The sequence below is a fragment of the Salmo salar genome, chromosome ssa26 (genome assembly GCF_905237065.1).
Source record: "Salmo salar chromosome ssa26, Ssal_v3.1, whole genome shotgun sequence".
Classification (NCBI taxonomy): domain Eukaryota; kingdom Metazoa; phylum Chordata; class Actinopteri; order Salmoniformes; family Salmonidae; genus Salmo; species Salmo salar.
In genome coordinates, this window is record NC_059467.1 from 45370163 (window position 1) to 45392087 (window position 21925).

The 21925-nt window shown below is 46.3% G+C and overlaps 1 protein-coding gene across 29 annotated transcripts in view; it reads left to right on the forward strand.

Annotated features, from left to right (window-relative positions):
* Nucleotides 1-10421: 10421 nt before the first annotated feature.
* Nucleotides 10422-21925, forward strand: part of LOC106587739 (liprin-alpha-1) — a 136014-nt gene continuing 124510 nt past the window's right edge. For 22 of the 29 annotated variants that reach the window (XM_045708533.1, XM_045708538.1, XM_045708540.1 and 19 more), the window contains exons 1-2: nucleotides 10423-11401; nucleotides 15852-16109. In XM_045708533.1, coding sequence (XP_045564489.1) covers nucleotides 15852-16109 — 258 coding nt within the window. In that variant the 5' untranslated portion in view covers nucleotides 10423-11401. Of the gene's footprint in view, nucleotides 11402-15851; nucleotides 16110-21925 lie in introns of all 29 variants that reach the window. The other 7 variants (XR_006762196.1, XM_045708535.1, XM_045708534.1 and 4 more) reach the window with 2 other exon arrangements.

Consider the following 21925-nt stretch of genomic DNA (forward strand, 5'->3'; position numbering starts at 1 on the left):
TTCTAGCATTCTAAATACCCTTGGAAAATGTCCTACAGTTTGACATGCTGAATTTTCTGATGAAACCTGTTGAATGTTATTAACTACCCTAATGCCTGATGTGTTTTTATTTGTTTCGATATTTACTGCAGTTTGGTTAATAAAGAATCCAAGATGGCGTAGCAGTCAGACGTGTTTGTCCTGTCGTGTCCCTTGTATATATCTTTTTACATATTTTTCTTCGCATTTCTTTTAAAAATATTTTCCTAAACCTCAACTTTTAAATACTCTCCTGCAACCCGCCTCGCCCAATGTGGCGTGGATCTGTTTTTCTTTCTAAAGTATTTCTATTTACTTCAGATCTGGAATCCCTCAACTGAAGCTAGCCAGCTAATTACCTACGAGCTATCAGTCAGCAAACCATTGCTAGTGGTCATCAGCTAACCTTTAGCTCGGAAAGCTGTCGCCAGTTCGAACAACGTGACTCAAACCAGAGCATAACGGACCTATTATTATTTTATTTATTTATTTTTTCCCCATATCCCCGGATTCCTACCGCAAACTCTGAACATTTTCATCTGGATCTTCGCAACAAGCTAACCGCAATCCCAGGTGACTACTCCTGGCTAGCGTTTCCATCCCGGAGCAAGCACCAATTAGCCTGAAGCTAGCCCGGCCAGGGCTCCTGTGCTACCACTGAAGCCCACTCCTGGGCTACAATATCCGGACCCCTTCCACTGCCGGTACGGGGCACGGAACCCCGCCGATCCTCTACGACTGGAATACCGACATAATCTGCTTGAGGATTCCAACAGGCCCCTCAGGTGCGACGTCCGCTGAAGGCCCATTCCGCTAACCGCGGCCTACTAGCTACCTAGAGCTACTTGGAACCCTACTAATTCCACGACTGGTCTATCGACGTCACCGCACAAAGAGGCAAAAACAGACTTACCCCCATCGCGACGTCCCCCAAAGGCTAACTTGCTAGCCCCGGTTAGTTACCTGCTAGCTTGCTTGCCCCGGTCTGCTAACTGCTAGCTTGCCTGCCCCGGTCTGCTAACTGCTAGCCCCGGTCTGCCAACTGCTTGCTTGCCTCGGTGAACTAACTGCTAGCTTGCCAGCCCTGGTCTGCTAACTGCTAGCTTGTTTAGCCCCGGCCTACTAACTGTTAGCTTGTTAGCATCAGCCTGCTAACTGTCTAAATCGCCGTGTACCCAGTCAGCCCAACCACTCACTGTACCCATATGTTCACTTGGCTACACATGCCTCTCTCTAATATCAATATGCCTCGTCCATTACTGTCATGGTTAGTGATTACTGTCTTATTTCACTGTAGAGCCTCTAGCCCTGCTCAATATGCCTTAACCAACCATGTTGTTCCACCTCCTACATATGCGATGACATCACCTGGTTTAAAGTCTCTAGAGACTATATCTCTCTCATCATTACTCAATGCCTAGGTTTACCTCCAATGTACTCTCATCCTACCTTACCTTTGTCTGTACACTATGCCTTGAATCTATGCTACCGTGCCCAGAATCCTGCTCCTTTTACTCTCTGTTCTGAACGTGCTAGACGGCCAGTTCGTATAGCCTTTAGCCGTAGCCTTATCCTACTTCTCCTCTGTTCCTCTGGTGATGTGGGGGTTAATCCAGGCCCTGCAGTACCTAGCTCCACTCCCACTCCCCAGGTGCTCTCATTTGTTGACTTCTGTAACCGTAAAAGCCTTGGTTTCATGCATGTTAACATTAGAAGCCTACTCCCTAAGTTTGTTTTACTCACTGCTTTAGCACACTCTGCCAACCCGGATGTCTTAGCCGTGTCTGAATCCTGGCTTAGGAAAACCACCAAAAACCCTGAAATCTCCATTACTAACTATAACATTTTCCGCCAAGATAGAACTGCCAAAGGGGGCGGTGTTGCAATCTACTGCAAAGATAGCCTGCAGAGTTCTGTATTACTATCCAAGTCTGTACCCAAACAATTCGAGCTTCTACTTCTAAAAATTCACCTTTCCAGAAACAAGTCTCTCACTGTTGCCGCTTGCTATAGACCTCCCTCTGCCCCCAGCTGTGCCCTCAATACCATATTTGAATTGATTGCCCCCCATCTATCTTCTGAGCTCGTGCTACGAGGTGACCTAAACTGGGACATGCTTAACACCCCGGCCATCCTACAATCTAAGCTTGATACCTTCTCCGCTATGCAATCTGGTTTCAGAGCTGGTCATGGGTGCACCTCAGCCACGCTCAAGGTCCTAAACGACATCATAACCGCCATCGATAAGAGACATTACTGTGCAGCCGTATTCGTCGACCTGTCAAGGCTTTTGACTCTGTCAATCACCACATTCTTATTGGCAGTCTCGACAGCCTTAGTTTCTCAAATGATTACCTCGCCTGGTTTACCAACTACTTCTCTGATAGAGTTCAATGTGTCAAATCGGAAGGGCTGTCATCCGGACCTCTGGCAGTCTCTATGGGTGTGCCACAGGGTTCAATTCTCGGGTCGACTCTCTTCTCTGTATACATCAATGATGTTGCTCTTGCTGCTGGTGATTCTCTGATCCACCTCTACGCAGACAACACCATTCTGTACAGTGAGGGAAAAAAGGATTTGATCTTCTGCTGATTTTGTACGTTTGCCCACTGACAAAGAAATTATCAGTCTATAATTTTAATGGTAGGTTTATTTGAACAGTGAGAGACAGAATAACAACAAAAAATCCAGAAAACACGTCAAAAATGTAATAAATTGATTTGCATTTTAATGAGGGAAATAAGTATTTGACCCCTCTGCAAAATATGACTTAGTACTTGGTGGCAAACCCTTAATGGCAATCACAGAGGTCAGATGTTTCTTGTAGTTGGCCACCAGGTTTGCACACATCTCAGGAGGGATTTTGTCCCACTCCTCTTTGCAGATCTTCTCCAAGTCATTAAGGTTTCGAGGCTGGCGTTTGGCGACGCGAACCTTCATCTCCCTCCACAGATTTGATATGGGATTAAGGTCTGGAGACTGGCTAGGCCACTCCAGGACCTTAATGTGCTTCTTCTTGAGCCACTCCTTTGTTGCCTTGGCTGTGTGTTTTGGGTCACTGTCATGCTGGAATACCCATCCACGACCCATTTTTAATGCCCTGGCTGAGGGGAGGAGGTTCTCACCCAAGATTTGACAGTACATGGCCCCGTCCATCGTCCCTTTGGTGCGGTGATGTTGTCCTGTCCCCTTAGCAGAAAAACACCCCCAAAGCATAATGTTTCCACCTCCATGTTTGACAGTGGGGATGGTGTTCTTGGGGACATAGGCAGCATTCCTCCTCCTCCAAACACGGTGAGTTGAGTTGATGCCAAAGAGCTCCATTTTGGTCTCATCTGACCACAACACTTTCACCAGTTGTCCTCTGAATCATTCAGATGTTCATTGGCAAACTTCAGATGGGCATGTATATGTGCTCTCTTGAGCAGGGGGACCTTGCGGGCGCTGCAGGATTTCAGTCCTTCATGGCGTAGTGTGTTACCAATTGTTTTCTTGGTGACTATGGTCCTAGCTGCCTTGGAATCATTGACAAGATCCTCCCGTGTAGTTCTGGGCTGATTCCTCACCGTTCTCATGATCATTGCAACTCCACGAGGTAAGATCTTGTATGGAGCCCCAGGCCGAGGGAGATTGACAGTTCTTTTGTGTTTCTTCCATTTGCGAATAATCGCACCAACTGTTGTCACCTTCTCACCAAGCTGCTTGGCGATGGTCTTGTAGCCCATGCCAGCCTTGTGTAGGTCTACAATCTTGTCCCTGACATCCTTGGAGAGCTCTTTGGTCTTGGCCATGGTGGAGAGTTTGGAATCTGATTGATTGATTGCTTCTGTGGACAGGTGTCTTTTATACAGGTAACAAGCTAAGATTAGGAGCACTCCCTTTAAGAGTGTGCTCGTAATCTCAGCTCGTTACCTGTATAAAAGACACCTGGGAGCCAGAAATCTTTCTGATTGAGAGGGGGTCAAATACTTATTTCCCTCATTATAATGCAAATAAATTTATAACATTTCTGACATGCGTTTTTCTGGATTTTTTGTTGTTGTAATTCTGTCTCTCACTGTTCAAATAAACCTACCATTAAAATTATAGAATGATCATTTCTTTGTCAGTGGGCAAACGTACAAAATCACCAGGGGATCAAATACTTTTTTCCCTCACCGTATACTTCTGGCCCCTCTTTGGACACTGTGTTAACTAACCTCCAGACGAGCTTCAATACCATACAACTCTCCTTCCGTGGCCTCCAACTGCTCTTAAACGCAAGTAAAACTAAATCATGCTATTCAATCGATCACTGCCCGCACCTGCTCGCCCGTCCAGCATCACTACTCTGGACGGCTCTGACTTAGAATACGTGGACAACTACAAATACCTGGGAGTCTGGTTAGAGTGTAAACTCTCCTTCCAGACTCACATTAAGCATCTCCAATCCAAAATGAAATCTAGAATCGGCTTCCTATATCGCAACAAAGCATCCTTCACTCATGCTGCCAAACATACCCTCGTAAAACTGACCAGCCTACCGATCCTCGACTTCGGTGATGTCATCTATAAAATAGCCTCCAACACTCTACTCAACAAACTGGATGCAGTCTATCACAGTGCCATTCGTTTTGTCACCAAAGCCCCATACACTACCCACCATTGCGACCTGTACACTCTCGTTGGTTGGCCATCGCTTCATACTCGTTGCCAAACCCACTGGCTACAGGTTATCTACAAGTCTCTGCTAGGTAAAGCCCCGCCTTATCTCAGCTCACTGGTCACCATAGCAGCACCCACTCGTAGCACGCGCTCCAGCAGGTATATCTCACTGGTCACCCCCAAAGCCAATTCCTCCTTTGGTCATCTTTCCTTCCAGTTCTCTGCTGCCAAAGACTGGAACGAATTGCAAAAATCTCTGAAGCTGGAGACTCATATCTTCTTCACTTGCTTTAAGCATCAGCTGTCAGAGCAGCTCACAGATCACTGCACCTGTACATAGCCCATCTGTAAACAGCCCATCTATCTACCTACCTCATCCCCATACTGTATTTATTTATTTATCTTGCTCCTTTGCACCCCAGTATCTCTACTTGCACATTCATCTTCTGCACATCTACCATTCCAGTGTTTAATTGCTATATTGTAATTACTTCGCCACCATGGCCTATTTATTGCCTTAACTTACCTCATTTGCACTCACTGTATATAGACTTTTTGTTTTCTTTTGTTCTACTGTATTATTGACTGTATGTTTGTTTTACTCCATGTGTAACTCTGTGTTGTTGTATGTGTCGAATTGCTATGCTTTATCTTCGCCAGGTCGCAGTTGCAAATGAGAACTTGTTCTCAACTAGCCTACATGGTTAAATAAAGGTGAAATAAAAAATAAAAATAAAATAAAAAATAAAACCCAGATTATTCAAAATATATCTAATGTCCTTATTACATGGTTGCATACAATGAAATGTAATGTTTTGGGGTAAATCTTGGAGGGATTTTGATAGTAAACTAAACTACTTTATATGGAAACTGATGTCTCTTCAACCCCGTAACAGTATTCAACCCTGTCACGCTAATCTCTACCCCGTCACATGACAATATTTGTTAAATAACATGGCAAAGATGAATAAATATGAATTTCCTGTTTTCTGAGCTCAGTCTGAAATGTTTAGGACAAACCCAAGAAGATTAGATTCATGTTAAAATGCTGAATTAAAAGCTTGTTTTTTTATTTAAATTATGAGCCCGCTGACACATAATGTGTCTGTCAGAGTTTAATAAAGCAACATTCAGAGATTTTACATTTTATATTTATAATAAATGAATTGGTTTGGGGGACACATGAGCATTAGATAAATGTATATTTTTATAACAAATATCTTTTATAATCATATTCAGACAACTTCCATATTGTCTGTGATGGGTTGAAGATAAATGGTGTCCATATCAGACAAAAATGGACAATAACAAAAAGGGCTTTAATGCCTGAGGTGGGAGAACATGTTTTCTTAAAGGTTTAATATGTACTTAATATTGTGGGCTGTTCAGAAAATGCATTTATTCTAGTAAATAAATAAATAAATAAATAAATAAATAAATATATATATATATATATATATATATATATATATATATACACACTTTTCAAATATTACCGCAGCCCAAGAATGACCCAAGTTCTGTAGTATGTTGATTTACACTGCCCTCCTGTGGTGAAATATGAGTTAAATCCAGGATTATTATCACCCAGACTAACAGTTTTTATTGTAGTATGTAGTATTAATTCAAGCATAATGGCATGTCTTGTCTAGTTGCCATAGCTACAGTATATTTGTAATTTACGTTTTGTTGCAGATAAATGAAGTACTTCATAATGGGGCCAGTGATAATCCACTCACTGACAGACCATCATCATGATCAGACATCCCTTGTTGCAACACAAATCTTTGCAGTTTTACCATCTCACCACCAGGGAGCGCTGCAGCACCTTCAGCACCAGTACTTCCCACGGCGATGCCTGGAGGTCAAGGATGATCTCTTCTTCACAGGCTTTAGGTTTACTTGTAGCAATGACACACACACACACACACACACACACACACACACACACACACACACACACACACACACACACACACACACACACACACACACACAAATGCCCAGTTAATGGACTTGTTTACAGTTGGTCCCCTCAATCTACAGTTGAAGTTGGAAGTTTACATATACCTTAGCCAAATACATTTAAACTCAGTTTTTCACAATTCCTGACATTTAATCCTGGTGAAAATGCCCTGTCTAAGGTCAGTGAGGATCAGCACTTTATTTTAAGAATGTGAAATGTCAGAATAATAGTAGAGAGAATGATTTATTTCAGCTTTTATTTCTTTCATCACATTCCCAATGTCGGAAGTTTACATACACTCAATTAGTATTTGGTAGCATTGACTTTAAATTGTTTAACTTGGGTCAAATGTTTCGGGTAGCCATCCACAAGCTTCCCACAACAAGTTGGGTGAATTTTGGCCCATTCCTCCTGACAGAGCTGCTGTAACTGAGTCAGGTTTGTAGGCCTCCTTGCTCGCACACGCTTTTTCAGTTCCTCCCACAAAATTTCTATAGGATTGAGGTCAGGGCTTTGTGATGGCCACTCCAATACCTTGACTTTGTTGTCCTTAAGCCATTTTGCCACAACTTTGGAAGTAAGCTTGGGGTTATTGTCCATTTGGAAGACCCATTTGCGACCAAGCTTTAACTTCCTGACTGATGTCTTGAGATGTTGCTTTAATATTTCCACATAATTTTCCATCCTCGTGATGCCATCTATTTTGTGAAGTGCACCAGTCCCTCCTGCAGCAAAGCACCCCCACAACATGATGCTGCCACCCCGGTGCTTCACGGTTGGGATGGTGTTCTTCAGCTTGCAAGCATCCCCCTTTTACCTCCAAACATAACGATGGTCATTATGGCCATAACAGTTCTATTTTGTTTCATCAGACCGGAGGACATTCCTCCAAAAAGTATGATCTGGCTTTTTTGTCTGTTTTTTTTATGGCGGTTTTGGAGCAGTGGCTTCTTCAGGTTATATCGATATAGGACTCGTTTTACTGTGGATATAGATACTTTTTCCTCTAGCATCTTCACAAGTTCATTTGCTGTTCTGGGATTGATTTGCACTTTTCTCACAAAAGTACATTCATGTCTAGGAGACAGAACGCGTCTCCTTCCTGAGTGGTATGACGGCTGCGTGGTCCTATTGTGTTTGTACTTGCATACTATTGTTTGTACAGATGAACGTGGTACCTTCAGGCGTTTGGAAATTGCTCCCAAGGATGAACCAGACTTGTGGAGGTCTACAATTCTTTTCTGAGGTCTTGGCTGATTTCTTTTGATTTTCCCATGATGTCAAGCAAAGAGGCACTGAGTTTGAAGGTAGGCCTTAAAATATATCCGCAGGTACACCTCCATTTGACTCAAATTATGTCAATTAGCCTATCAGAAGCTTCTAAAGCCATGACATCATTTTCTTGAATTTTCCAAGCTGTTTAATGGCACAGTCAACTTAGTGTACGTAAACTTCTGACCCACTGGAATTGTGATACAGTGAATTATAAGTGAAATAATCTGTCTGCAAACAATTGTTGGAAAAATTACTTGTCATGCACAAAACTATAGTTTGTTAACAAGAAATTTGTGGAGTGGTTGAAAAGCAAGTTTTAATGACTCTAACCTAAGTGTATTGTGGCAGACCAGGGGGTTGGGTCTAAACGTTTACACAGATCAGACATGGACAGAGTAGAATTAGCTCAGTTTCAAGGGTGTTTATTAAAATAATAGTTAAAAAAGAAAAGAATAGCTCTCCCCATGAGACCCTCTCCAGGATACTGTCTTCTGTGTTCCGGGTCTTTCTGTATCCTGTGGGGATCAACAACTGAACTCACTCCTGTTACCTCCGCAACCGTCCCCAACTATACGGGAGTCCTTTCTTCCCCCACTCTTCCTTGTGTGCTGCCCTTCTGGCAGCTTTATGGGACTTGTACAGCTGGTGAGCAATCAGCCCTTGATTACTCACAAACTCCCAATCAGCCCCAATTAGTCCTGGCCGGAGAGTCTGTCGAGACCTGGCACGTCCAGCAGATGAAGCCATCGCCTCGTGATGTATACTTCGTCTGTCACCAGGCCTCGACGAGTCTCCCCCTGGTGGCTGACCTGCTGTACGTCACAGTATGTAAACCTCCGACTGTACAGTAGTTGGGCAGGGCTATTTTTAATGTGTTGAAATGGGCAGGAAGGGACAGGGTAAAGCTCAGAGGTCAAGAGTTACGGAAACGCATGGCTGTCCTGGAGTTGGCTGACTGGCAAACGGGTGGCAGACAGGGGTGGGGTTGGGGTGTAGGTCTATGTGAAACACGAGAGGGGAAACAGGGGAGAGGGGAGGTGGGTAGGGGGAGATGGGTAGAGGGGGAGATGGGTAGATGGGTAGTGGGGGAGAGGGGTAGATGGTGGTAGAGGGGTAGATGGGTAGAAGGGGGAGAGGGGAGATGGGGAGAGGGGGAGATGGGTAGAGGGGGAGATGGGGAGATGGGGAGAGGGGGAGATGGGTAGAGGGGGAGATGGGTAGAGGGGAGATGGGTAGAGGGAGATGGGTAGAGGGAGATGGGTAGAGGGGAGATGGGGAGAGGGGGAGAGGGGAGATGGGTAGATGGGTAGAAGGGTAGATGGGGATGGGTAGAGGGGGAGAGGGGTAGATGTTAGACTACAGGACCATCCTGCAGTCTAACAGCACCATCCTGCAGTCTAACAGCACCATCCTGCAGTCTAACAGGACCATCCTGCAGTCTAACAGGACCATCCTGCAGTCTAACAGGACCATCCTGCAGTCTAACAGGACCATCCTGCAGTCTAACAGGACCATCCTGCAATCTAACAGGACCATCCTGCAGTCTAACAGGACCATCCTGCAGTCTAACAGGACCATCCTGCAGTCTAACAGGACCATCCTGCAGTCTAACAGGACCATCCTGCAGTCTAACAGGACCATCCTGCAGTCTAACAGGACCATCCTGCAGTCTAACAGGACCATCCTGCAATCTAACAGGACCATCCTGCAGTCTAACAGGACCATCCTGCAGTCTAACAGGACCATCCTATAGTCTGACAGGACCATCCTGCAGTCTAACAGCACCATCCTGCAGTCTAACAGGACCATCCTGCAGTCTGACAGGACCATCCTGCAGTCTAACAGGACCATCCTGAGGCACCATAACTAATTTAAGCAAAACCCACGCTCACATTTTCTCCCTCTCTCTTTCTCCTTCACTCTCAAAAGCTGGAGAGGATGTTGGAGCTCAGGATGATTATGTTGACTGATTACTGCCAATATTGCAGGTCCCTGAAGCAAAACGTCTACTCACTTGATTGACTAGAAATTCCCAGAAGGTCTCTAAGACATAAATTATTCAGGTCAGACCGGACACTGAGGATAATAAACATTTAAAGTATTCACTTTGAAATTGGCAATATCTGTCTCATAGTGTACATGGAGGGCATAATTACTTTAATAAAGACACCCTGTGGAGTGTCTCTGGAATGCTGTGTGTGTGTGTGTGTGTGTGTGTGTGTGTGTGTGTGTGTGTGTGTGTGTGTGTGTGTGTGTGTGTGATTTTTCAAAGATAAATGCATCTATCATAACTAAATCTCTTCCATTATAAATGTTTAAAAAAAATCAAGTGACAAGAGGGAAATTGCTGCCATTATTACACCACACATAGGCTAATCACAATGACCTATAACACACACAAAGATAATATACTGTAAATCTAACGTCAGACTGAATGAGCGGCAACCTTGGTCACGGACGGTAGCCTGCCCTGGCGACGTGCTTTCCACTGTTCAAACGTCACCAGCGTATGGACGCACAGGAAACGATAGACAACAAGAAGTGACTCCTGTGCCGACCGGGAGAGGGACGGCTCCTGTCGAGCTGGACTACCAAAGAAAACTGGATTAAAAGCTTGCATTCGGACGGAAACCTGGTTTATTTGATACGTTGGTAACCCATGGACAAATTGGCCGTGGATACATGTTTATCAAGTGTGTTTTGAGCCCAATCCAAGGATTTTAAAGTTTCCGCGATCTCCTCTCTTGGATCTCACAGTTTTTGCCAGGCTGTGATGTGGTGACGCGGCTCGTCGACGGGAAGCTAAGCTAACGTTAGCTGGCAAAAGTAAATACACCAGAGAAAATGTGCTTTGGATATTTTAGTTCTTTTGACTTCGTCTTAATTTTTTAAATTTGACCCTTGAAGTTGGATTATAAACACTTTATATGCTTTGCCTGGTATTGTCTTGGACAGTAACTTTTTAGTTGCAGTCTAATGAGCTATCGTAACCGGCTATAGTGCCTAGCTAGCTCTGGCCATTTGATTGCTAACGTTAGCTAGCTATCTACATCTGTTTCCAATTTTGTTCCTTGTAAGGAGTGTTGCCTAGCTGGCTAACTACATTTTTTTTTTCTTGAACAAAGTATACAACGGTTAGGATGAGGTAGTAATTGCGTGTATATTATGTGCAAATACTAATAATCAGTTTGACGCACTTTTATCTTGTGCAATGCAGAAGTAACTACCGTTAGCGAAATAGCTAGCTAGGGTTGGAGTATTGCCCTCTGATGTGGGTCTCACTGCGGCCTTTAGAATTCCTTTTTTGTTCGCCGTCGGACCTTTCAGTCTGGATGGCTTTCAACATTTCAATGGATTTAATGTTTTGAATGGCTTGGATTATTCATACAATTGTACCGTTGCATTAGTTGGACGAACTGGCTAGAATTTAAGTTGAAGAAAACTCGGCAACATAAAAAGAAAAGTGGACATCAAAGGAATTTCGCCTAGTTTGCAAAGGTAACGTTAGCTAACCATTGATCTATTTGCAACAATGTATAACCTTTTATTGTACCAGCTTTACTAACTTTCTACCAGGCATATGTCATGTGTTATGGCCATTTGGTTCACAGCTCTGGAAAGGAGTGCATTTGGCAGTAACTTACTTAAGTTATAACAAGTTAAGTTTCTCGTTGTCCTTTTCGATAACTGCCAATTGATTGATCTAGTTAGCTAGGTGTCCATACTCATATTTTATGCCTTGAGTTTGAAAGAGTTAGGACTGTTCTACAGTACCAACACACGCGCCTTGGCAGCTAGTTTGTTTATCAAAAACAGTCACATTCCAGACCGAAATTATTAGCGTTACGCTTTCCCCGTGACCTTGGTGTTATGGTTTACACATTAATGTTACCGGACTTTGACCCTCTTGTCTCTCTATTTGGACTTCAGCCTACCTGTAGCAGTCTTGTTTACTGTGTATGTTAGCAGCCCATCCAGTCCGAACTCTGTGTTCGCTTTGTTCAATGGATGTGTAAAGGGACTTCAGCCTTATGTAACGCTACTTGGTGACGTAGGTGTCCCCCCCTCCCCCAAATCACTGCATTGAGATGTCTACAACTGAACTGCCATACTTTGAAGCCTACTGACATGATGGACACAGAACGTGTTGTTTTGTACATTGAGGTAGTTACACTACAGAGTATGGCTACCATCTGTCATTCTGTCTCGTGCTCTTCAGTAGGGCCCCTCCCCCCTATAAACTCCATTGTTTTGTTGGTTTGACCCTGTTATTGGAGCCTGCTGTATATTTGCCTAGGTGAAAATAGGTTACATTTGGCAGCAGCCAATATTAATATTTATCACCTGGATATGTGGGGGATTTGGATGGTTTTGGCTCAATGACGGGCTTGCTTTGTAAACAAGCTCCTAAAGGTACAGTGTCACTGCTCAGGTCCCTGAACTGAACACAGTGGCTTCTGAAAGCAAGTGCCTTTGGCGTTGAAGGCCGTGGAAGAAGAAGAAAGGAAAGCCCTAGTCCTCCCCGGCCACCCAGTACAAAATGCACTTAGTTCCAGTTCATTAGCTGCAGTTCCGTTTGGGTTTTTTAAATGTAACTCACATGATTCTGGGTTTTCCCTCCTGGAGGCCCGTCTACAGGGCCTAATCGCCAGTGTTGTGGAGCCAGTGGATGAAGTCAACCACTCAGTCAGGCCTGCATCCCCAACATCTTATGCCTGCCCATTTACAATGGAAAACCATATTACTGTACACACACATCCAGAGTGATTGTGAGTGTAGGGTAGGTCTACATGTGTTTGTGTACATTGGTTTTCTTAGTGTCTGATCAATGGAAGGGCACTCGGTGGTCTGGCTTCATCATCTGATGCACCACAGGCTTTGGTGCAAACCTCAAGCCAAATCTCCAGTTAGAAATTGGTCCTTGGAAAGCATAAAGGACCCCCTCCTTTTAACATGTTCTAGCAGCATATACAGGCACTCTGCAGAGCAGGGTCATGGTGAAGAAGCCATTACTCAGTATACTGACTCTCTGCAGAGCAGGGTCATGGTGAAGAAGCCATTACTCAGTATACTGACTCTCTGCAGAGCAGGGTCATGGTGAAGAAGCCATTTCTCAGTATACTGACTCTCTGCAGAGCAGGGTCATGGTGAAGAAGCCATTACTCAGTATACTGACTCTCTGCAGAGCAGGGTCATGGTGAAGAAGCCATTACTCAGTATACTGACTCTCTGCAGAGCAGGGTCATGGTGAAGAAGCCATTACTCAGTATACTGACTCTCTGCAGAGCAGGGTCATGGTGAAGAAGCCATTACTCAGTATACTGACTCTCTGCAGAGCAGGGTCATGGTGAAGAAGCCATTTCTCAGTATACTGACTCTCTGCAGAGCAGGGTCATGGTGAAGAAGCCATTACTCAGTATACTGACTCTCTGCAGAGCAGGGTCATGGTGAAGAAGCCATTACTCAGTATACTGACTCTCTGCAGAGCAGGGTCATGGTGAAGAAGCCATTACTCAGTATACTGACTCTCTGCAGAGCAGGGTCATGGTGAAGAAGCCATTACTCAGTATACTGACTCTCTGCAGAGCAGGGTCCTGGTGAAGAAGCCATTACTCAGTATACTGACTCTCTGCAGAGCAGGGTCATGGTGAAGAAGCCATTACTCAGTATACTGACTCTCTGCAGAGCAGGGTCATGGTGAAGAAGCCATTACTCAGTATACTGACTCTCTGCAGAGCAGGGTCATGGTGAAGAAGCCGTAAAGAAGTTACTTTACTGACTTTATTGTCGCCATGGGGAAATTTTGTTGCAGTGTCATGTACGTGTTTATAATGGTGTTTAAATAGCAAAACAAAATGACAGTACAACTTTCATAACAGTTACATACCAATAAAAAGAGACTAGCTTGCTGGCCTTACTGGGTCAATAGGAACATTAGCCCAAGCTATTTAGGGGGGATATCACACCTGGCACAAATGTTTGTCTAGTTCTGTTTTTCTTGTCGAGGGGTGCCCTATACCTGCGCCCAGAGGGGCGTAGTTCAAAGTCCGGGTACAGGGGGTGGCTTGGGTCTAAAATGATTTTGTGAGCCTTGCGGAGGGCCCTGACCTTAAAGATCTCATCCAGGCCTGTCTGTATGACTCCAAGTACCTTGCTTGATGTGGTGATAATCCTTCTCAGCATATTTCTCTGGCTGACAGTGGCATTGCCAAACCAACAAACAATACAAAAAGTTAAAACACTCTCACTGAAAGATTTGTAAAATAGAGTAAGTATAGTACAATTAACATTAAAAGATCACAGCTTTTTGAGAAAGTACTCTTTTTTTAGTAGATCAGGTCTGTACATTTACTCCACTGAAGCTTATTGTCCAAGAGGACACCCAGGGATGTATATTCCTCTACAATCTCTATGTTCTGACCTCTGATAGATGTTGCAGAGGTAGGTGGTGTTCTCTTCCTGAAGTCTATGCACATCTCTTTGGTATTGAGGACCAAATGTGATTGGTCACACCACTCTACAAAGTCATTTAGGACTGGGCCATGGTGTTCCTCGTCATCATGCAACAGGCTGATCAAGGCAGTGTTATCAGCAAACTTAACGAGGTGTCTGTCAGGATGGGAACTAATACAACTATTAGTGTACGGGATGTATACTGACTCTCTGCAGACCATATACTTCTTAATTCCATTCTTTTACTTTTTACATTTGTGTATATTGTTGTGAATTGTTCGATACTATTGCACTAATGGAGTTAGGAACACAAGCATATCTCTACACCCTCAATAACATCTGCTAAATATGTGGATGTGACCAATAACATTTTATTTCATGAAGAAGCCATTTGTCTCTGCGGACCAGGGCCATGACGAAGAAGGCATTTCTCAGTCGTTAGAAAATGGCACTTGCAACGCCAGGATAGTGAGTTTGATTCCCGCTAGCATGACTGTATGCAGCATGACTGTATGCAGCATGACTGTAAGTTGCTTGGATAAGGGCATCTGTTAAATGGCATTCATTATTATAATTAGATGCATTATTATTATATTAATGGAATTATGCATAACAAACAGGTTGCAGAAAAGAGTGCTTTGACTGGGTTCTCCTCTTGTTAAATACAGTGGTTTACAGCAGACCTACAAAGTAGTTTGATTACTAAATCATAAATCAGCACATTGCAGGAACCAGCTAGTGCAATATATACGGCCTGATTGTGTGTGTAGGCCTTCCCCACTGTGTTGTGTTTTCTCACTGCAAATGAATGTTCTCTCCATGCGTGCCTGCCACTACCCTTCAGACAACAGCTTGGCTCAAGGTGCTGATTTATTGAGTGCAGATGGGGAGATGGCGAGAGTACCATTGTCACGTTGTGCCAGAGTTTATCTTGTTCGCTAGCTGGGGGGCGTGTTTCTGTTGATGGGCTGTGTAAGTGTGTATTTTGAGTCTCTTAGAGACAAACTTCATAGATTCTCTGCATGCACTCTGTCACACAGAACACCAGAGATGGCACCACACAGAAATGTCAGTACCTGTCAGCACTTGTGACTTAACACAAGTGTTAGGTCCAGTGTCTTGCTGCCCATCATGGCAGTGCTGGCAGGTTGTTGTGTCCAGCCCTCCCTGGATATTTTTCTGTGCTCTCGGTTGTGAATGAACTTAATGATTTTTCCTCAGAGTCAAGCATGTATGAAGAAAATACAATGTATGTTCATGATCACCTTGCGGTTTAGTGTTCGTAACGTTTTTCCACGGAGAACGCTGCTTAGTGATGCTGTCATTGATCCTGATGTGTGATAAGTCATTCAACTCTGATGTAAAGATCAAGACGCTATTGAGCTCTGAGGCGTTGTCCTTGTAATTGTTGGCGACTTCTTTCTCTGACATTTTCTCCCTCTCCGCCTCCCTTCCTCTCTTCCTTCCTCTCTCCACCCCTCTCCTCCTATCCTAGATGATGTGCGAGGTGATGCCCACCATCAGCGAGTCGGAGGGGCCTTTGTGTGGCCGGCGGGGGTCTAGCTCGCCTCTGCATTCGGACTCGGAGGGGCACTTTGAATCTCTGATGGTTTCCATGCTGGAGGAACGCGACCGGCTACTGGACACGCTGAGGGAGACCCAGGAGAACCTAGGCCTGACCCAGGGCAAGCTGCACGAGGTCAGCCACGAGAGGGACTCGCTGCAGAGGCAGCTTAACACTGCCCTGCCCCAGGTAAGAGACCTGAGGCTGCTGATGCTGCTGTACGGGACACATGGGTTAGGTTTACACTTCTGTGTTTTTATTTGTTCTTTTTGAAATGTGGTGAAATCACATAAGGCCTGTTATAAACATGGTGGTTCTAGGCCTGAATGCTGATTGGCTGACAGCCATGATATATCAGACCGTATTCCACGGGTATGACAAAACATGTATTTTTACTGCTCTAATTATGTTGGTAACCAGTTTCTAATAGCAATAAGGCACCTCAGAGGTTTGTGATATATGGCCAATATTACCCCCCCTGGCCTTATTGCTTAAATATACCATTTAATTCTAGACTACTGTGGTAAAGAGAGAGAAGAGTTTTATCTTGCTTCTATGCCCTTTCCCACAAGCGGAGCGTGAAGCTACTGTATATGAGTGTGTGTGTGTGTGTTTAGCTACGGGATGAAAGGCCCTAATGCAGCCTTTTCCCTCAGCAGATGGCCTTAGTGATTGAGACTCCACAGGGACTCTGGTTAAGGGGGGGGGGGGGATTTACCCCCCCCCACTCATTACTGTAGTCACTCAACCAGCCAGTGTAAAACGCTTGAGTTTTAACCTTCTGTTGTCATTCTGGATGCCCTCCAAGGTTACACAAAGCACTTGTCCGTCCGTCAGATGAACTGCCGTTACTGTGTCACGCGGTGCTAGAATATGTATGATGGGCTTGATCCTCCTCCTCCCTCTGTAACGGTCACTGATGACCTCACGGATTACACACACACACACACACACACACACACACACACACACACACACACACACACTGCTAGGCCTGTCTGGCTGGTCCAATAAAACCAGTGCTGGAGAGAGGTTTCTGATTAGGAACTAAATTAAATGGCATTGTATTCCTACTGGAAGTAGTCCTATGGACTGTGACATGCATGTAATCGCCAACGTTTCTGCCATGGAGGAAAACAGAACTGCGGTGTGGTTTTGAAATGATGCCCTTATGTAATTCTAAAGTGTTCATATCAGTTGTGTATCTGAACTGGGTAGGTCCTGAGCACCTCAACCAGAGAAGAACTCAGTTTTGTATACTGTATAGCTGAGGTAAATTCAGGAACGTCTGGTTTGGCTGGTGAGTACATTTGTCTAATGAAATTCCTTCCCTGAAGCTGTTGGTTAACATAGTTAGTTTGTAGCATGAGGTGGTAGAGTCCTGCATTTCTCTTTCTACTCTAATGAAGAAAAGTTTCTCTCCCTTTCTCTGTCCCCCCACACGTTTTCTCTCTCTCTCGATGAAGCCTTGTACCCGTCTGGTCGGTCTGTCTCTCTGTATGTGTGTATGATGGAGGCTCAGGTTTCAGTCCCTCTGGCAAGGCACATCCTCGTGGTTTTACGTTTTGAACCAGGCCCCGGAGGGATTGGGTGGTTTTACGTTTTGAACCAGGCCCTGGGGGGGATTGGGTGGTTTTACGTTTTGAACCAGGCCCTGGGGGGGATTGGGTGGTTTTACGTTTTGAACCAGGCCCTGGGGGGGATTGGGTGGTTTTACGTTTTGAACCAGGCCCTGGGGGGGGATTGGGTGGTTTTACATTGTGAACCAGGCCCTGGGGGGGATTGGGTGGTTTTACGTTTTGAACCAGGCCCTGGGGGGGATTGGGTGGTTTTACGTTTTGAACCAGGCCCTGGGGGAGGGATTGGGTGGTTTTACGTTTTGAACCAGGCCCTGGGGGGGATTGGGTGGTTTTACGTTTTGAACCAGGCCCTGGGGGGGGATTGGGTGGTTTTACGTTTTGAACCAGGCCCTGGGGGGGGATTGGGTGGTTTTACGTTTTGAACCAGGCCCTGGGGGGGATTGGGTGGTTTTACGTTTTGAACCAGGCCCTGGGGGGGGATTGGGTGGTTTTACGTTTTGAACCAGGCCCTGGGGGGGATTGGGTGGTTTTACGTTTTGAACCAGGCCCTGGGGGGATTGGGTGGTTTTACGTTTTGAAACAGGCCCTGGGGGGGATTGGGTGGTTTTACGTTTTGAACCAGGCCCTGGGGGGGATTGGGTGGTTTTACGTTTTGAACCAGGCCCTGGGGGGATTGGGTGGTTTTACGTTTTGAACCAGGCCCTGGGGGGATTGGGTGGTTTTACGTTTTGAACCAGGCCCTGGGGGGATTGGGTGGTTTTACGTTTTGAACCAGGCCCTGGGGGGGGATTGGGTGGTTTTACGTTTTGAACCAGGCCCTGGGGGGGGATTGGGTGTCCTCTGTTAATAATGCACAAGGACCTGGAGTTCAGTTAAACAAGCTGTTCTGGGCTCGCCAGACGATGGCCAACGCTAATACAAAAGCACATCAGATAGTTTAATTAAATGAAAGTCATCACACTAATGATATCCAGAGGAGGGAAAGAGTTTCTAAGTTATATTCTCCATAGCTGGACAATATGATGAGAATCCCATAAAAAGGTGTTGGTTTCCTGTACCCTGCCCAGTTTTATAGCTTCTTCCTCATTCCATTTAACTTCTCTTCTTTTTTTGGAGTGGTCGCTGACCTCACACAGCGTAACACTGTCGTTGGGAACACATGCCTCGCTTTTCTGTTAACCCCTCTCACACCTGGTGCACCGGAGAGAAAGCAAGAGTGTTTTAACCATTTGTTAGGGGCAGAAATGGATTGATGCCCTGAGTGGTCCTCAGAATGCAGAACTCTGAAGAGAAGGAGTTCTATTGCTGATGGAAATGAATTCCTAGATAGGTTCTTCACTTTTTTCTGCTCTACAAATGGAATCTCTACTAAGGATTTTCAACTTTATTGGGTTCTGCATGGCTACCACTCACCAGTTAACTTCCAGTCCCGGCTGTAGCTCGGGACTGTGTCTGTCACCCTGCTGTTCAGGACTGTCTGTCACCCTGCTGTTCAGGACTGTCTGTCACCCTGCTGTTCAGGACTGTCTGTCACCCTGCTGTTCAGGACTGTCTGTCACCCTGCTGTTCAGGACTGTCTGTCACCCTGCTGTTCAGGACTGTCTGTCACCCTGCTGTTCAGGACTGTCTGTCACCCTGCTGTTCAGGACTGTCTGTCACCCTGCTGTTCAGGACTGTCTGTCACCCTGCTGTTCAGGACTGTCTGTCACCCTGCCGTTCAGGACTGTCTGTCACCCTGCCGTTCAGGACTGTCTGTCACCCTGCCGTTCAGGACTGTCTGTCACCCTGCCGTTCAGGACTGTCTGTCACCCTGCCGTTCGGGACCGTGTCTGTCTGTCTCCCTGCCGTTCGGGACCGTGTCTGTCTGCCACCCTGCCGTTCGGGACCGTGTCTGTCTGTCACCCTGCCGTTCGGGACCGTGTCTGTCTGTCACCCTGCCGTTCGGGACCGTGTCTGTCTGTCACCCTGCCGTTCGGGACCGTGTCTGTCTGTCACCCTGCCGTTCGGGACCGTGTCTGTCTGTCTCCCTGCCGTTCGGGACCGTGTCTGTCTGTCACCCTGCCGTTCGGGACCGTGTCTGTCTGTCACCCTGCCGTTCGGGACCGTGTCTGTCTGTCACCCTGCCGTTCGGGACCGTGTCTGTCTGTCTCCCTGCCGTTCGGGACCGTGTCTGTCTGTCTCCCTGCCGTTCGGGACCGTGTCTGTCTGTCACCCTGCCGTTCGGGACCGTGTCTGTCTGTCACCCTGCCGTTCGGGACCGTGTCTGTCTGTCACCCTGCCGTTCGGGACCGTGTGGAGCTACGGATACCATGCTGACATGCTGCGATGCCAGTGTCTGTGGGGGTGCCCCTAGCACACAGAGCTGTGAACAGGAACCATGGTAGCGAACCCTTTATCAGTGTGTGTGCCCAGGAAGAAAGAGGAAACAGTCTGTCATTCTGCTAGGTGATGGTGTCTACAGTACACCACGTCAGGACATGTCTGCTCTTGTCAATCCCCCTCTATAGTAGCCCTATAGCAACAACTCCTACATGTTATTACAGAGTAAAGGTTGTGGAATGTGAAAGACTGGTGGGGGGGGCTGTCCCTGTCCCTCTCTGTCCCTTTCTCTCTCTGTCCCTGTCCCAGAGGGGCTGTCCCTCTCCTTCTTTCTTTCTTTCTCTCTCTCTCTCTCTCTCTCTCTCTCTCTCTCTCTCTCTCTCTCTCTCTCTCTGCTCTGTCTCTCTGTCTCTCTGTCTCTCTGTCTCTCTGTCTCTCTGTCTCTCTGTCTGTCTCTCTCTCTGTCTTCTGTCTCTCTCTCTCTCTCGCTCTCTCTCTTCATTCAATTTAAATGTTTTAATTCCTCTCTCTGTCTGGTTTTGGGAAGCACTGGGTAGGTGGGGAGTGGCTTTACCTGAAAGTTATCAGCCTGCTTGCTAATAGGGCCTCACGTCTCCCGCTTTCCCCCACCCCCAGAGAGAGTTGCCCCTCTTGTGGAATGTACCAACATTCCAGGGCAGCCTACATCCACAGCCCCTCAACCCTCAGTCGGTAGTGAACTTTACTGTCAACCCTGTCAGTTAGTAGTAAACTGTACTGACGGGGTTGACAGGATAGTTCACTGCTGACTGACTGGGGTTGACAGGATAGTTCACTGCTGACTGACTGGGGTTGACAGGATAGTTCACTGCTGACTGACGGGGTTGACAGGATAGTTCACTGCTGACTGACTGGGGTTGACAGGATAGTTCACTGCTGACTGACTGGGGTTGACAGGATAGTTCACTGCTGACTGACTGGGGTTGACAGGATAGTTCACTGCTGACTGACTGGGGTTGACAGGATAGTTCACTGCTGACTGACTGGGGTTGACAGGATAGTTCACTGCTGACTGACTGGGGTTGACGGGTCGGTTCACTGCTGACTGACTGGGGTTGACAGGATAGTTCACTGCTGACTGACGGGGTTGACGGGACGGTTCACTGCTGACTGACTGGGGTTGACGGGACGGTTCACTGCTGACTGACTGGGGTTGACGGGTCGGTTCACTGCTGACTGACGGGGTTGACGGGTCGGTTCACTGCTGACTGACTGGGGTTGACGGGTCGGTTCACTGCTGACTGACTGGGGTTGACGGGCCGGTTCACTGCTGACTGACTGGGGTTGACGGGCCGGTTCACTGCTGACTGACTGGGGTTGACGGGCCGGTTCACTGCTGACTGACGGGGTTGACGGGTCGGTTCACTGCTGACTGACTGGGGTTGACGGGTCGGTTCACTGCTGACTGACTGGGGTTGACGGGTCGGTTCACTGCTGACTGACTGGGGTTGACGGGACAGTTCACTGCTGACTGACTGGGGTTGACGGGACAGTTCACTGCTGACTGACTGGGGTTGACGGGACAGATTCTCAACTGCCATTGTTTTTTCCCTCATTGACCAGGATGACACACACACACACACACACACATTCACACGACCACACACACATTCACACGACCACACACACACACTCATTCACACGTCCAGCTCCATTAATATATTTCAGTGTTGACACCGTGGGGATGTTGTGTTCAGCCCCAGCAGTTTTAATCTAATGTTATTCCCCATATGGTGGAATTGTGCTAATTGTGTCGTGTTGAGGTCAGTGCCATCTGAACACAGTGTGGTTTTGTTGAAGTGGGGAACTGTTTTTCTCTGTGAGCTCGCTCACGCTCTGTCTCGCTCTCGCTCGTGTGTGTGTGTGTGCGTGTGAATTAAATCTGTTCTTCAGGCCTGGTGGTGTTTCTATGGCTCTACACAAGGGAGGAGGAGATGGACGTTTAAAGAGAGAAGGGAGAAAGGGGGAGTATGGGGGGGTTAAAGAAAAGCGGTGCTCTGCTGGATGGTGTACCACCACTCAAGGAAGGAGTGGAGGGGGAAATGGGGGAGGAGGAGAGGAGTGGGG